At 38.4% G+C, this 16,863-nt stretch overlaps 1 protein-coding gene across 1 annotated transcript in view; it reads left to right on the top strand.

Annotated features, from left to right (window-relative positions):
- LOC145981802 (uncharacterized) overlaps positions 1-16,863 on the top strand; it is a 57,162-nt gene that overhangs the window by 36,046 nt on the left and 4,253 nt on the right. Inside the window, exon 14 of the mRNA XM_083115225.1 lies at positions 13,888-14,042. Within this exon, the coding sequence (XP_082971351.1) occupies positions 13,888-14,042 (155 nt within the window). The remainder of the gene's footprint in view (positions 1-13,887; positions 14,043-16,863) is intronic.

The raw sequence follows: 16,863 nt of genomic DNA, 5'->3' as shown, positions 1-16,863 counted from the left end.
TACCAGTGTTGTGCCCCCCAACTCCAACTAGGCAACTGTGGGAAATAATTGTACAACAATTTGAACCTAATTGTACAATACTTGTACCTAATTGTACAACATACATATACACAGACATAAAAGAGAGAGCATTCTCGCAACTTACTTCATGTACAATTTATATGATTTTACAACTGTGAAAAGAAAAGCATATGTGTTCCGTATGCACACATCTATTCTTATTTTTCGAAGTTGAATGAAAACAGATGTTTTTACGTTCTCGTAATACTAACCTTGCTCCACTGATTTTAAATTGCTTCCATCCGCTTTTTTTTTTGTGTTATTTCCGTATGCACGCAACATTCGCTTTCAATAGTATAATGAAACACAGAAGGAGTGTTAGTATAGCAGGCTCCGAGTTTACAATTTATTAAATTAAACAATAATTTATGTAAGAATATACTTGTACTTACCGAACACAAAATAATAAAAACACATGTGAATGTTTGCGTGTGTTCATGTTATATGACGACTGAGTAAAAAAAATAATGTTGACTCCCCGAAAGATAAAGTTCCTAGTTCGACATCAGATGCATGCAAATTTTATGTTTTGCTCTCCAAAACTATCAGCGTTATCTATTAGCAAACAATAGAAATAAAAAGTAGGTCAAATTTTTTCAACACCCAAATATTTTAAACGTCTTCAGCTAGATCGTGGCAATAGCGGTGTTAATATTTCCAGCTCTCTACCCCCCTCTCACCGGGCCTCCTCCCCTATGGCGCAATGGTAGCCTTGTATTCAAGGGTTTGATACTCGCACAAGTGGTTTTTGAAACTGTAGGTCCAGCCCCGATTAGTCTTACTTACAGGGGGCTCTTGTAATGCCACGGGGCGAAAAAACATGCATACTTCTGTTTTTCCACATGTATGTATGTATGTAACGCGATTTGTGTGGGGGCCAAAATTTTGAACTTACGGCTTAATTAATCTGCATGAATGCTTAATGTTTGATTTTTTTATTTCTAGTTTGACATGAGATACACACAATTTTTATTTTTGAAGCACAGTTAATATTACCTAGTTTGGGTTAAGCTGTAACATACAACTAGCGATCGACACGACCACCTGACACACAGACAGAGAGAGTGTGAGCAAATTCAAAGTGTGATCTATTGTGAACTAAACTAACCTCATTCACCCACCCACATATAGTCTTACAGGTAACTCAAAAAGCAGAAAGAAGTATATAGCATGACAGGTCGATCTATTGTAAACTAAACTAACCTCACTCGCCCACCCACATATAGCCTTACAGGTGACTCAAAGGCAGAAAGGCAGCTATATCACTTGTAAGGGCCAACACACAAGATCTATTGCAAACTAAATTAACCTACGACATAAGCCATGGACACATCTTCCAGATAGGGTATAAGCAACTCACCTCTTGCAATTGTATAACGGGGAAAATTAACCTACAGCTGGCAACACTGTTTGAGTTGTTTTCGACGAGCCAAACTTATATTTTGCAAATAGGCTCTACAGCTAGAAGCTTGAAACATATATCTTCGCAGATTATGCCAATTTACCTCATGTAAAAATATTACCTAGTACGGTTAAGCTGTGACATACAACTAACGATCAACACGACCACCTGACACACATACGGAGAGAGTGAGACAGCTTATACGCAATATATTCCTACACATGTACTGGGTTTAAAAGGTAACTTGCAACAACTATTTCACTCACTCCCTATCAAAATCTCCTAACCACATGTTTTTGATACTTGGCGCCAGAACATGGTGGTTTTAGACTGTAAATTCAACCCGATTATTCTATTTGTGCATGATGCCTGCATTTGGAATATTTTATTCTTGGCATACGGTATTTTGCGTGCTCCAGTAATCTTGCGCTCGATTCACGGAAGCTATGACGTGTATTTCCTGTTTTGCGAACATGCGAGAATTTTTCACAATAGATAATATATTGCAAGAGCGAGTTGTTTGTGTATATAAATCTAGTTTTGGAAATGGACGTGAATATAATGTCAAAAATTATTGCATAACTTAAAAATATTGATATTTATTGCACTAGCAAAGGTAAATGTGGAATGGCCCGGCTCCTCAGCTGTTAGGTTAAACACCATAAAAATTTTATTACTGATAGCAAGCATTCTCATATCGACAAAACAGATCTAGTAATGAGCTGTCTTGCAAGTCTCCCGAGTGAAGGAATATGATGCCACTATAAACTGTAAACAAGATATGCAGTCCCTCGCATGAGATGTACGAGGCTTATGAACCTCGACCTATAGAGTTGTACAATGGATGTTTTTTTTTAAGCATAGCGGTGTTTTCGCTTATTTCAATGTCATCGAACGGGCATGTAAAGAAGGGGAGAGAAAAAAGGGGGGGGTTATAACGGATAATTCATATTTCGATTTCAATACTTTTGCTAGTCACGATTCACCTGCTATCTAGAAGGACACTGGACGATGGCTAAAAGCGAGTGAAGGAGAGAAATGTTATTTTTTTTATTTTTTGATTGTGTGTGATGAAATAGTTTTAGATAATAATAGTAGGCTAATAGAATTGTAGAAAACGGCTGTATCGTGATGCGAGGCTGAAAGCAATTTCGAAAGCAGTCTCGGGCATCTTCGCGTTCAGCCAACAAGGAAAATGCACATGGAGGGCGCAACGGTATTGTCCATGGATGGTTTTTCTGAATAAACATACATATCAGTTTTTGCAGTCTCCAGATGGGACCGGAGCTTTTGTTTTGGTTGGACAAGGGGGTTCAGATAAATGCATGGACATCAAAATAAAAGAAAAAAAATTTACTCCACTGCTCACATGTATTGAGTCTTCCAATAACACACCTCGCGGGGCGTACCTACATGTATGCAAAATATAGTTAATGTCTTATTTCTCGAACCTGTGGTTTGTAGATTTGCTTTTGTTGGCAACAGAAACAGAAAAAATGGCACCATGTTATTGAATACTGATATGGGTGTACTGTAATCATAACAATTTTTCTAGTTAAAAATCTATGTCGAAAAGCAATGTTGGGTGACTTGTCTGTGTTGGGTCTTATTAACAACTTCACAGCTGTACCTGCACAACTCATCGACTACAAGGCAACAATGTTAGGAAATGTGTGCATGGCTCCGAGAATACAATTTAAAATCACTAATGTGGCATGAACCCCCTCCACTTGTGTGTATTTGAATATGCGAAAATTAGACACTTTGAATAATCGATGAGAACAATCACAAAAACAGGTTGCACCTGTATGACGTGTTCAAACTTCAGACGATTTTTGTTAATCTACAAAAGCCAAGTGTGAACGGAGATTACTAGGAAAATTGGGAAAAGAAAAGAAGCGAGTCTATTTTGGCTAATGGCAACGATGAGGATGAATAATGGTTGTTTTGATAAAATTGACGAAGTCAATATGCCTAGCCTAAAATAAAATTCAACAATTAATGTTAAACATTTGCCACTCTGAAATGGCGACGGCTATCATCATAATATCACTTGTTTCTAACCTGTTAATATTGGCCCTCTCTCTACCCCTCCATAAATTCAATTCGAAAGGCACAATCATTCCAGTTCTTGAATAAGACTCGCATATGCCCTCAGAAAAAACAAGAGAAGAAATAAATAAATCAAGTTATGTATATTCTTCATCCCCGAACTTTCTTCCACAACACCGCACGAAGCCTCGAGTTTCGGATATTGTTGTTGTGCGACAGGATAGGATAGATGAACCGTATGTTTACCGAGGACCAGACGTAATCAAACATTTTTTGAAAAGATAGTTGAAGAGGTTGAGACCATTGGCAGCCTCTTACGCGAATCGAAACCAAATGCTCCTATTATCCAGCGATGAACTTCAATCTCACAATAACATTGAAACGTGTCCGGTGTGCGATCAAAGGTTTTACCGACGAGAACCGGAAAGTAATTTCATCATAATTATTTCACCGGAAACTACATCGGTGGAATCTGTAACATAATGTATTTATGTATGTGTTTGACAATCATATATCACTCACTAGAACAATTTTCACATTGTTTTCACTATGTGAGATGATATTTTATTTATATTTACGATAAAATACAGGTTTGGGTGTAATAACAGTTTTTATTAATTAATTTAGAGATGCATTTTTTATTTGTTGAGTTAATGATTAGGTTAATTTGTTATTTCTCGCGAAAAAAGGAGGGAACCACAGCTGAAAGAAAATACACAACTTGTATTATTGAGGTCAAGAGTTTGTTTTAACATTATTTTTTTTGCACACATAGGCTAATCACGACTCGGGATACGTTTAAAATGGAATTTGAAACATTGATTATGCGACCTGACTGGAACTCGGAATAGGACATACTGATTACAAGACGTCGATATATTACCACTTGGTAAGAAATTGTAGTGTTTCAATTCACACACACACTCACAATTTAAAACAACTAAACTGATCGCAGGCCCAACTGGTGGCTGGCATACACAACTATCCATCCACCAGTCGTCTTCTGGGGCGTGTGTCTCGATGAGTGTCAACAACCTCTATTGTGAAGTAAAATCTGTAGGGGTAACATCACTCTCCAATTACAATGTTGGCAAACTTTCCAACTTCATCGTGAACGACGACAAAGGTATCGGCTACCTGATCAAATTATCAACACGCTGCCTCCGAGATTCTGGAACGTTGCCGAAGGAAAGGGACTCGTGAACGACATCATCAACAAGTTTTTTTTCGAGATGCATTTACCTGGCTACCAATACTGCGGACCGGGTACCAAACTCGAGAAAAGATTGGAGAGAGGAGACAAGGGTGTGAATCTGTTGGACGCGGCATGCAAAGATCACGATATTGCTTACAACACGCACACGAATTTGGATGCACGTCACGAAGCAGACAAGAAATTGGAGCATGCCGCTTTCAGGAGGGCTATGAGCAGAGACGCTTTTTTGCGAGAAAAAGTTGCAGCATTGGGCACCACCATCGCCATGAACACGAAACAAAAATTTGGATGGGGAATCCTACCTATAGTTATCTTTAACTGGCAACGAGGTGATCTTGGTCAGCACGACGAACCCTCAGCTGTTATAGAAGATATCTGAAACCAGCTTACACCAGTCACTCATAGCTCCCCCAATTTTCTCACGATGGTGGGTTGCTACCGGCCCTATACGTAGGCCGAATAAATTCCGACCAGAGCCGGATTCGAACCTATGCCGTCTCGCAGCGAACAATCTCAAGACGAGTGAACGCCGTAACTCGCTCAGCTACGGAGGAGGACTCTCTCTCTCTCTACTTTTTTCTCTAATTTTCATCATCATTGTTAAAATTAATCCAAGAGAAAATATATATTTTGTGTTGACATGGGAAATATGCAATAAAAAATGCATGATTAATAGTTAAGGTCAAAATCTAAATAAACAGTGAGGGTGATACACGCAAGCTTCCAGGCATGTGATTTGCACAGAATTAAATATAAAATGAGAGATGGAAGGTTTTTGTTACTATTAGAATTTAAGGACGGAAAATATGTACAGCGAATGAATACTACGTTTGACTAATCGTGAAGATGAGTATCACAGTACGTTTTTTATCGTTCTTATATAAACGTTGAAACGTTCTTATACGTTCTTAAACGTTTCAACGTTTATATAAGAACGATAAAAAACGTACTGTGATACTCATCTTCACGATTAGTCAAACGTAGTATTCATTCGCTGTACATATTTTCCGTCCTTAAATTCTAATAGTAACAAAAACCTTCCATCTCTCATTTTATATTTAATTCTGTGCAAATCACATGCCTGGAAGCTTGCGTGTATCACCCTCACTGTTTATTTAGATTTTGACCTTAACTATTAATCATGCATTTTTTATTGCATATTTCCCATGTCAACACAAAATATATATTTTCTCTTGGATTAATTTTAACAATGATGATGAAAATTAGAGAAAAAAGTAGAGAGAGAGAGAGTCCTCCTCCGTAGCTGAGCGAGTTACGGCGTTCACTCGTCTTGAGATTGTTCGCTGCGAGACGGCATAGGTTCGAATCCGGCTCTGGTCGGAATTTATTCGGCCTACGTATAGGGCCGGTAGCAACCCACCATCGTGAGAAAATTGGGGGAGCTATGAGTGACTGGTGTAAGCTGGTTTCAGATATCTTCTATAACAGCTGAGGGTTCGTCGTGCTGACCAAGATCACCTCGTTGCCAGTTAAAGATAACTATAGGTAGGATTCCCCATCCAAATTTTTGTTTCGTGTTCATGGCGATGGTGGTGCCCAATGCTGCAACTTTTTCTCGCAAAAAAGCGTCTCTGCTCATAGCCCTCCTGAAAGCGGCATGCTCCAATTTCTTGTCTGCTTCGTGACGTGCATCCAAATTCGTGTGCGTGTTGTAAGCAATATCGTGATCTTTGCATGCCGCGTCCAACAGATTCACACCCTTGTCTCCTCTCTCCAATCTTTTCTCGAGTTTGGTACCCGGTCCGCAGTATTGGTAGCCAGGTAAATGCATCTCGAAAAAAAACTTGTTGATGATGTCGTTCACGAGTCCCTTTCCTTCGGCAACGTTCCAGAATCTCGGAGGCAGCGTGTTGATAATTTGATCAGGTAGCCGATACCTTTGTCGTCGTTCACGATGAAGTTGGAAAGTTTGCCAACATTGTAATTGGAGAGTGATGTTACCCCTACAGATTTTACTTCACAATAGAGGTTGTTGACACTCATCGAGACACACGCCCCAGAAGACGACTGGTGGATGGATAGTTGTGTATGCCAGCCACCAGTTGGGCCTGCGATCAGTTTAGTTGTTTTAAATTGTGAGTGTGTGTGTGAATTGAAACACTACAATTTCTTACCAAGTGGTAATATATCGACGTCTTGTAATCAGTATGTCCTATTCCGAGTTCCAGTCAGGTCGCATAATCAATGTTTCAAATTCCATTTTAAACGTATCCCGAGTCGTGATTAGCCTATGTGTGCAAAAAAAATAATGTTAAAACAAACTCTTGACCTCAATAATACAAGTTGTGTATTTTCTTTCAGCTGTGGTTCCCTCCTTTTTTCGCGAGAAATAACAAATTAACCTAATCATTAACTCAACAAATAAAAAATGCATCTCTAAATTAATTAATAAAAACTGTTATTACACCCAAACCTGTATTTTATCGTAAATATAAATAAAATATCATCTCACATAGTGAAAACAATGTGAAAATTGTTCTAGTGAGTGATATATGATTGTCAAACACATACATAAATACATTATGTTACAGATTCCACCGATGTAGTTTCCGGTGAAATAATTATGATGAAATTACTTTCCGGTTCTCGTCGGTAAAACCTTTGATCGCACACCGGACACGTTTCAATGTTATTGTGAGATTGAAGTTCATCGCTGGATAATAGGAGCATTTGGTTTCGATTCGCGTAAGAGGCTGCCAATGGTCTCAACCTCTTCAACTATCTTTTCAAAAAATGTTTGATTACGTCTGGTCCTCGGTAAACATACGGTTCATCTATCCTATCCTGTCGCACAACAACAATATCCGAAACTCGAGGCTTCGTGCGGTGTTGTGGAAGAAAGTTCGGGGATGAAGAATATACATAACTTGATTTATTTATTTCTTCTCTTGTTTTTTCTGAGGGCATATGCGAGTCTTATTCAAGAACTGGAATGATTGTGCCTTTCGAATTGAATTTATGGAGGGGTAGAGAGAGGGCCAATATTAACAGGTTAGAAACAAGTGATATTATGATGATAGCCGTCGCCATTTCAGAGTGGCAAATGTTTAACATTAATTGTTGAATTTTATTTTAGGCTAGGCATATTGACTTCGTCAATTTTATCAAAACAACCATTATTCATCCTCATCGTTGCCATTAGCCAAAATAGACTCGCTTCTTTTCTTTTCCCAATTTTCCTAGTAATCTCCGTTCACACTTGGCTTTTGTAGATTAACAAAAATCGTCTGAAGTTTGAACACGTCATACAGGTGCAACCTGTTTTTGTGATTGTTCTCATCGATTATTCAAAGTGTCTAATTTTCGCATATTCAAATACACACAAGTGGAGGGGGTTCATGCCACATTAGTGATTTTAAATTGTATTCTCGGAGCCATGCACACATTTCCTAACATTGTTGCCTTGTAGTCGATGAGTTGTGCAGGTACAGCTGTGAAGTTGTTAATAAGACCCAACACAGACAAGTCACCCAACATTGCTTTTCGACATAGATTTTTAACTAGAAAAATTGTTATGATTACAGTACACCCATATCAGTATTCAATAACATGGTGCCATTTTTTCTGTTTCTGTTGCCAACAAAAGCAAATCTACAAACCACAGGTTCGAGAAATAAGACATTAACTATATTTTGCATACATGTAGGTACGCCCCGCGAGGTGTGTTATTGGAAGACTCAATACATGTGAGCAGTGGAGTAAATTTTTTTCTTTTATTTGATGTCCATGCATTTATCTGAACCCCCTTGTCCAACCAAAACAAAAGCTCCGGTCCCATCTGGAGACTGCAAAAACTGATATGTATGTTTATTCAGAAAAACCATCCATGGACAATACCGTTGCGCCCTCCATGTGCATTTTCCTTGTTGGCTGAACGCGAAGATGCCCGAGACTGCTTTCGAAATTGCTTTCAGCCTCGCATCACGATACAGCCGTTTTCTACAATTCTATTAGCCTACTATTATTATCTAAAACTATTTCATCACACACAATCAAAAATAAAAAAAATAACATTTCTCTCCTTCACTCGCTTTTAGCCATCGTCCAGTGTCCTTCTAGATAGCAGGTGAATCGTGACTAGCAAAAGTATTGAAATCGAAATATGAATTATCCGTTATAACCCCCCCCTTTTTTTCTCTCCCCTTCTTTACATGCCCGTTCGATGACATTGAAATAAGCGAAAACACCGCTATGCTTAAAAAAAAACATCCATTGTACAACTCTATAGGTCGAGGTTCATAAGCCTCGTACATCTCATGCGAGGGACTGCATATCTTGTTTACAGTTTATAGTGGCATCATATTCCTTCACTCGGGAGACTTGCAAGACAGCTCATTACTAGATCTGTTTTGTCGATATGAGAATGCTTGCTATCAGTAATAAAATTTTTATGGTGTTTAACCTAACAGCTGAGGAGCCGGGCCATTCCACATTTACCTTTGCTAGTGCAATAAATATCAATATTTTTAAGTTATGCAATAATTTTTGACATTATATTCACGTCCATTTCCAAAACTAGATTTATATACACAAACAACTCGCTCTTGCAATATATTATCTATTGTGAAAAATTCTCGCATGTTCGCAAAACAGGAAATACACGTCATAGCTTCCGTGAATCGAGCGCAAGATTACTGGAGCACGCAAAATACCGTATGCCAAGAATAAAATATTCCAAATGCAGGCATCATGCACAAATAGAATAATCGGGTTGAATTTACAGTCTAAAACCACCATGTTCTGGCGCCAAGTATCAAAAACATGTGGTTAGGAGATTTTGATAGGGAGTGAGTGAAATAGTTGTTGCAAGTTACCTTTTAAACCCAGTACATGTGTAGGAATATATTGCGTATAAGCTGTCTCACTCTCTCCGTATGTGTGTCAGGTGGTCGTGTTGATCGTTAGTTGTATGTCACAGCTTAACCGTACTAGGTAATATTTTTACATGAGGTAAATTGGCATAATCTGCGAAGATATATGTTTCAAGCTTCTAGCTGTAGAGCCTATTTGCAAAATATAAGTTTGGCTCGTCGAAAACAACTCAAACAGTGTTGCCAGCTGTAGGTTAATTTTCCCCGTTATACAATTGCAAGAGGTGAGTTGCTTATACCCTATCTGGAAGATGTGTCCATGGCTTATGTCGTAGGTTAATTTAGTTTGCAATAGATCTTGTGTGTTGGCCCTTACAAGTGATATAGCTGCCTTTCTGCCTTTGAGTCACCTGTAAGGCTATATGTGGGTGGGCGAGTGAGGTTAGTTTAGTTTACAATAGATCGACCTGTCATGCTATATACTTCTTTCTGCTTTTTGAGTTACCTGTAAGACTATATGTGGGTGGGTGAATGAGGTTAGTTTAGTTCACAATAGATCACACTTTGAATTTGCTCACACTCTCTCTGTCTGTGTGTCAGGTGGTCGTGTCGATCGCTAGTTGTATGTTACAGCTTAACCCAAACTAGGTAATATTAACTGTGCTTCAAAAATAAAAATTGTGTGTATCTCATGTCAAACTAGAAATAAAAAAATCAAACATTAAGCATTCATGCAGATTAATTAAGCCGTAAGTTCAAAATTTTGGCCCCCACACAAATCGCGTTACATACATACATACATGTGGAAAAACAGAAGTATGCATGTTTTTTCGCCCCGTGGCATTACAAGAGCCCCCTGTAAGTAAGACTAATCGGGGCTGGACCTACAGTTTCAAAAACCACTTGTGCGAGTATCAAACCCTTGAATACAAGGCTACCATTGCGCCATAGGGGAGGAGGCCCGGTGAGAGGGGGGTAGAGAGCTGGAAATATTAACACCGCTATTGCCACGATCTAGCTGAAGACGTTTAAAATATTTGGGTGTTGAAAAAATTTGACCTACTTTTTATTTCTATTGTTTGCTAATAGATAACGCTGATAGTTTTGGAGAGCAAAACATAAAATTTGCATGCATCTGATGTCGAACTAGGAACTTTATCTTTCGGGGAGTCAACATTATTTTTTTTACTCAGTCGTCATATAACATGAACACACGCAAACATTCACATGTGTTTTTATTATTTTGTGTTCGGTAAGTACAAGTATATTCTTACATAAATTATTGTTTAATTTAATAAATTGTAAACTCGGAGCCTGCTATACTAACACTCCTTCTGTGTTTCATTATACTATTGAAAGCGAATGTTGCGTGCATACGGAAATAACACAAAAAAAAAAGCGGATGGAAGCAATTTAAAATCAGTGGAGCAAGGTTAGTATTACGAGAACGTAAAAACATCTGTTTTCATTCAACTTCGAAAAATAAGAATAGATGTGTGCATACGGAACACATATGCTTTTCTTTTCACAGTTGTAAAATCATATAAATTGTACATGAAGTAAGTTGCGAGAATGCTCTCTCTTTTATGTCTGTGTATATGTATGTTGTACAATTAGGTACAAGTATTGTACAATTAGGTTCAAATTGTTGTACAATTATTTCCCACAGTTGCCTAGTTGGAGTTGGGGGGCACAACACTGGTACTATTTGTACCCACAGTGCTTACTCATGTATTTTGTTTAATATTTTATTTCAAATTCACTGTCAGAAACTAGTGTTGCCAGTTCCTGGATGTAGGTTTACCTACTCTGTTGGTTGTTACTGTCAAGCTTCCAGTATTCGTACAGCATAAAAAGCTAAAAATTATACACCGTGAAAAGCTACAACAAGTTGGAAACACTGCTGGTGGGGTTAACATACTCCAAAATAACACTAGAGTCGTTAGTACACGTTGCATGCATTACGGAGGTCCTCTGTAGAGTTTCATGGAAGTTTGGGGAAAAAAAACACGTGAAACCCTACAGAGGTGCGGTAATCTACAACCGCAGCCGTTAGAACCTTTTTTGGGTTGGGCACCACGCACCCTGGCGGGGTTAGGGGCCAGGCATCCTAAAAACAACAATTATTATTTGTTTTGCTTGCATCACAATACGAAAATAATAAGAAGCACCAGCGCGCGCGCGTATGTGTGGCACATCGTTCCCGAGAGAGGTTTACAAAGGTCACGATATACAAACATTGGTGTCCCCGAGACTTGGAAGATTACGATAAGATGCATTCATACTTCAAGAATAAGAAAGTGCATTTACTCATCACGCTGTGTCAGCACAACAAATAAATGCGCGGAACATGATCTACCCATGATAGATAAATAGGCGCGCGCATGTGTGTGCCACATCGTTCCCGAGAGAGGTTTACAAAGATCACGATATACAAACATTGGTGTCCCCGAGACTTGGAAGATTACGATAAGGTGCATTCATACTTCAAGAATGAGAGGATGAGAGGATGAGAGGATGAGAAGATGAGAAGATGAGAGGATGAGAGGATGAGAGGATGAGAGGATGAGAGGATGAGAGGATGAGAGCTCATCTTTCACCCATCACTGCTTTTCTGCGCCGTGAAACATCATCGGCGTAATAAATGAGGCGCGAAACGGGGAGAGAAAGTGAGTTTTTGAGGTTTTTGTGGTCGTTTGGTCAAGAAATCAAAGTTGTCGTCAAAGGCATTTTTACTATCTACTAATGACAATTGGCATTTGGAACTGAGAAAATGAACGTCCGCCTAAAATTACATACAGTAGAGTGCCTATAATCCGATATTCGGTACAATCCGAAGCAAAAACAAAAATCACAGTTTTCTCCTGATAAGTGCTCAGATGGGTGGGTTTGTGAACGGAAACAATACAAAGTTTTGAAGCAGGAGGCACTTGATCATTTCTTTAAAGTGTAAGTTCAGTATTGTTTAACTATTTTTCACTAACATCATTGCTACTATTGTACCGAGAAATGTAAGTACAATCAAGACTCATAACAATATTGTATACTCATTTTTCACTCGCTGTAGTTTCTTACTTCCTGTTACCTCTTCAGATTTTATCTACCTTATTCCGTCTAGTCTGAGGTTTTTGAAATTCTAGGTATAATCGGTCCCTTCCATCTAGATCTAGAAATATCAGGACTCATATATAAATGTGTTTCTGTTCCAGTAGCTTTCATTAGTTATTATAAGGAATTGATATAAATTACAAGTAAAGCTGGTACCAGGGGCAGCAATTAGAGGGGACTTTCTTTTCACTTTTGTCCCGGAACTATGCTAAACTCTTATCTACCAGTGGGAAATAAATCCCCCCCCCTAGTTTTGGAACCCAGTCGCCGCTACTAGCTGGTACAGATGGCTGTAGGAACGCTATAACTTAAAACTGAAGCAGTGTTTTCTGAGCAGTGATGTCCTGCTTTCCCTCGTTCGAGAAAACCTTTGGATATGGACATACGAAGAATTGAATAATGCATTTTAAAATCCAGTAAAGCACAAGAACTAGTTGGAATGCTTAAATTGAAATTAATGTTCCCAGCCTGTTATATCTAATAATTAGGGATAGTATTTTTATGACCTAAAAATCACCAAAATATGCAAAATAAAATATGCTGTAATGACCTAAAATTGTACAAAATATGCACTATAATTTGAAAAATATGCACTTATAACTGGACTGTTTCAAACATCAATATCTAACTTATGCTGAAATATTTTCACATGTGTACTATTTTTAGTTCACTTTATGGGCCCTGAGTTGCAGTCCACAATGAATACTTTCTCTAAATGTTCAAATAAAATATTTTGCTACAGTCCAAGAAAAAAAACTCGAGTGAACATGGGAGGTAGAACGAATCCACTTCGAAAAAGACTGTATATTTCTTGAAAATGCAAACATATGCTCTATCACGCAAAAATGGCCAAATATGCCAAAATATGCCCTTAAAAAGCGCCTTACCTTAAATAATTTATTCATAATTTGAATTTCTATATGTTTGGGGAACACATCACCCTTACGAAAAAAAATGCTAAGTCATGAAAATCCTACCCCTACTAATAATATTATCAGTTTATTGAAAGATCAAAATCAGTTATAATTAAATTAGCTCCTGTGACTGGTCAAAGATAATGAACCGATGTGTATATTGGCTCTCACCACAACCAACCATTTATCAATTATTTCACCATGTCTTTGAAATATTCAAACACGGGCATAGCCATAAGTTCATAGGCTGATGATTCTTGCTTTCGAATCGCCTCACTGTGCAATTCATATTTTTCTTTCCAGTTCCCAACAGACTTCTGGGCCCTACCTGCGGTGCCTTGAAATTCGAGAGGAGTTCCGATCAGGGGTCCACCGATGACTACGTGGTGGGTGGACAGACCAAGGCCTACAGGATACATCCTGCATACTTCTTCAACAGTGAAAACTTCAAGATCAGGGTAAGCAGAGATGAACAAAGTATCGTAGTTCTAAAATAATATTCGTGAAATGCTTGTTTTCTCAACTATATATTTTTAAAAGTAGTATGTAGTATGCAATATAATAATTAGGGGCATGATTTTTCTAACCACTACACCACGGAATTCGTCTATAGGGAAGCCCATAAAGGTAAAATGAATATAGCACCGCGCCACGAAGGCATATTTAGGAGATGTGCGAGTAGGGACACACACATTCTCGATCTCGGTCATTTTAGGAGGTGATGTGATCAGCACCAAGCTCCGGCCGCCTTTACTTCCCAGGGTTGCCCCCAGCTACACATTGGTTTGAGGCTGAGTGAGCCCCAGAGCCGTTTTATGCGGGGACAAAGCCGGAAAAATTCCGACCTGATTCCACCCACCCCGGGAATCGAACCAGGGTGTCCCGCGTGACAGTCAGACGCCCTACCGACTTTTTTAAAAAAAGGAATACCCCTAAGCGATAATATCCCCAGTCATTCATCTTTTTCTCACTTTTACATATATCAATTTTTACTATATTCTCTGTTTTCTAATAACGGACAAACACAAACATCCATGTCCTAGCCGGGATTCGAACCCGGGTCCCCGTACTTCGTAGCGCGCTACGCTGACCACTCTGCCACGGAGGCCGACACTAACTATGTTTTAAATGTAGTGTTATACTGTACGACAAGCCTGGCCATAGGCAACCCGTCGTATTAGCGGAAGAGCGCTCTCCTATGCACTGCAGCGTTGTAAGATAGGTGATACGGAAGGCTTCGTCGGTCGCGTTTGTGCAATGAGAAACCTCTCGTCGTGATTCGTGAGTGCAGTGTGGCTTTGTAATCATGACAAAAGAGAGAGAATGACCTTGAGGTTTATAACCATATGCACTGCCTTTAACAAGAATTTGTTATGTTGTTTTCCCGATAGATGGTGTTGGTAATTCAATGGCGTGACTATGACGTAAGTAAGATGTTAGTCACTGCACTCCTTGTTCTATTAAGACCGTTGCTAGTTTAGATTACATTAAATTGAAGTAATGGGGAATATTGTTGTTTAGATAAAACAAAAGCCTGAAGTTATTGATTTAATACAGTCACTGCTACATCTATGTCAAGAGTTAATTGTGCTAATAACAGCTTCTAAATATTTCTTGTTAAAGTTACAATTCGTTCACTGCTTTATTTGTTACTGAAGTTTATATTCATGGGCGTCGGTAAGGGGGTCGAAGGGGTCGGTAGACCCCCTGGAAATTGACCTAGTTCATTTGAAGATACAAGAAAGCCGCAAGTTTGTTACTCTTATTGTTAACAACAGAAATAAAGTTAATTTAGTTAGTAATGAAAGTAAAAATGCATTGGATGGAAAACATTGAGTGAAAAATACAGGAACAAGATTATATTCTACCATTTTATCCAAAGAACAAATGGTTCTACAGTTTTCAAAACCCTAAGAATTACAGTTGTAGGTGAGAGGTCACACAACACACTTTATGAAAAAATCCCCCTTACTTTTAAAGCCTTTTCTTGATCGAGACATGCAAAATGCATTTCAGTATAAAATACAAAATAAATAATGGAAAATGGTTGTGCTGGTATTCACCTCAATCGTTTGGTGGATCGAGTCGCCCCTTTTACATAATAATAATTATTATTATTATTTCGAAAAATATTTTTGTTAGTTTATAATATTTATTATTGTATAATCACATTTATAACCATGGTAATAATACTTATTATTTATCTACTAATCAACTGTTATCATTTGCCCGACCACCCCTGCAAACATTTCTGTTTATATTGTTCATTCATTTGTCTAGTTATGTAGTGTATAGACCTTCAGGATCATTGTTAAATAAACCTCATATTGAATATTAGTCTATGTTCTCTGTTGTCTTTAAACCTACAATTTACGGATTAAATCTTACATTACTATTCACTTCCACTGCCTTATTTTTTATATTAAATATCTCTGCTTGGTTATTTTAGTGCTTTTGGTTTGATTTGATTTTTGTCATTTAGCGTCGCTTTCTGCAACTTTTGGCTAATCGCGACGATATGATGAAATCGATGAAGTGACACTCACAAATAACACCCATGCCCAGGCCGGAATTCGAACCCGGGACCTCTGGCGTCGTAGCGCGCTGTGCTTTTAGTTTGGAACTTCGTGTTATTCCATAAAAAGTGAGTAATCTCAAAATTTTAAAAACAAAAAACAGAACGCCAAGGAATAAGTCAGATGTTCATATGGTGCAGGCGGTGTGCTCGCTACGCACGGAGCGCTTCTGGCTCCACAATTGCAACATCAAGCCTGCTGTATGTATTTGTCTGTATTTAAATATGCACACACATATAACTAATTCTCTAGCCCTCTTTAACCCGAAGGTTCATGGCTGCAACAACACAAGCCTTCTATCTGTCCCTATCCTGAGCAAGATCTATATACTCTTTTCCATCCCTACCGATTTCCTTTAGGTCCATCTCAACGTTGTCCCTCCATCTTCGTCTTGGCCTTCCTACAGGTCTCTTACCATCTGGTTTCCCAACAAGAATACTGTAAACTCCTCTTTCCTCTCCCATTCGTGCCACATGGTCTGCCCACCTAAATCTTCTTGATTTAATCATTCTAATAATATCTGGAAATGAATTCAAATTATGTACGTCTAAATTATGTAACCATCTCCACTCACATGTCTCCTCACATCCCTTTTAGGATCAAATATTTTTCTAAGGATCTTATTTTCAAATACTCTTTATTTACGTTCCTCTTTCAATGTAAGGGACCAAGTTTCACACCCATACAATATTACAGGCAAAAT

This window comes from Lepisma saccharinum, chromosome 30 (assembly GCF_977018435.1).
Source record: "Lepisma saccharinum chromosome 30, izLepSacc3.1, whole genome shotgun sequence".
NCBI classification, from domain to species: Eukaryota; Metazoa; Arthropoda; class Insecta; order Zygentoma; family Lepismatidae; genus Lepisma; species Lepisma saccharinum.
This window is presented reverse-complemented; position numbering and strand designations above follow the sequence as displayed.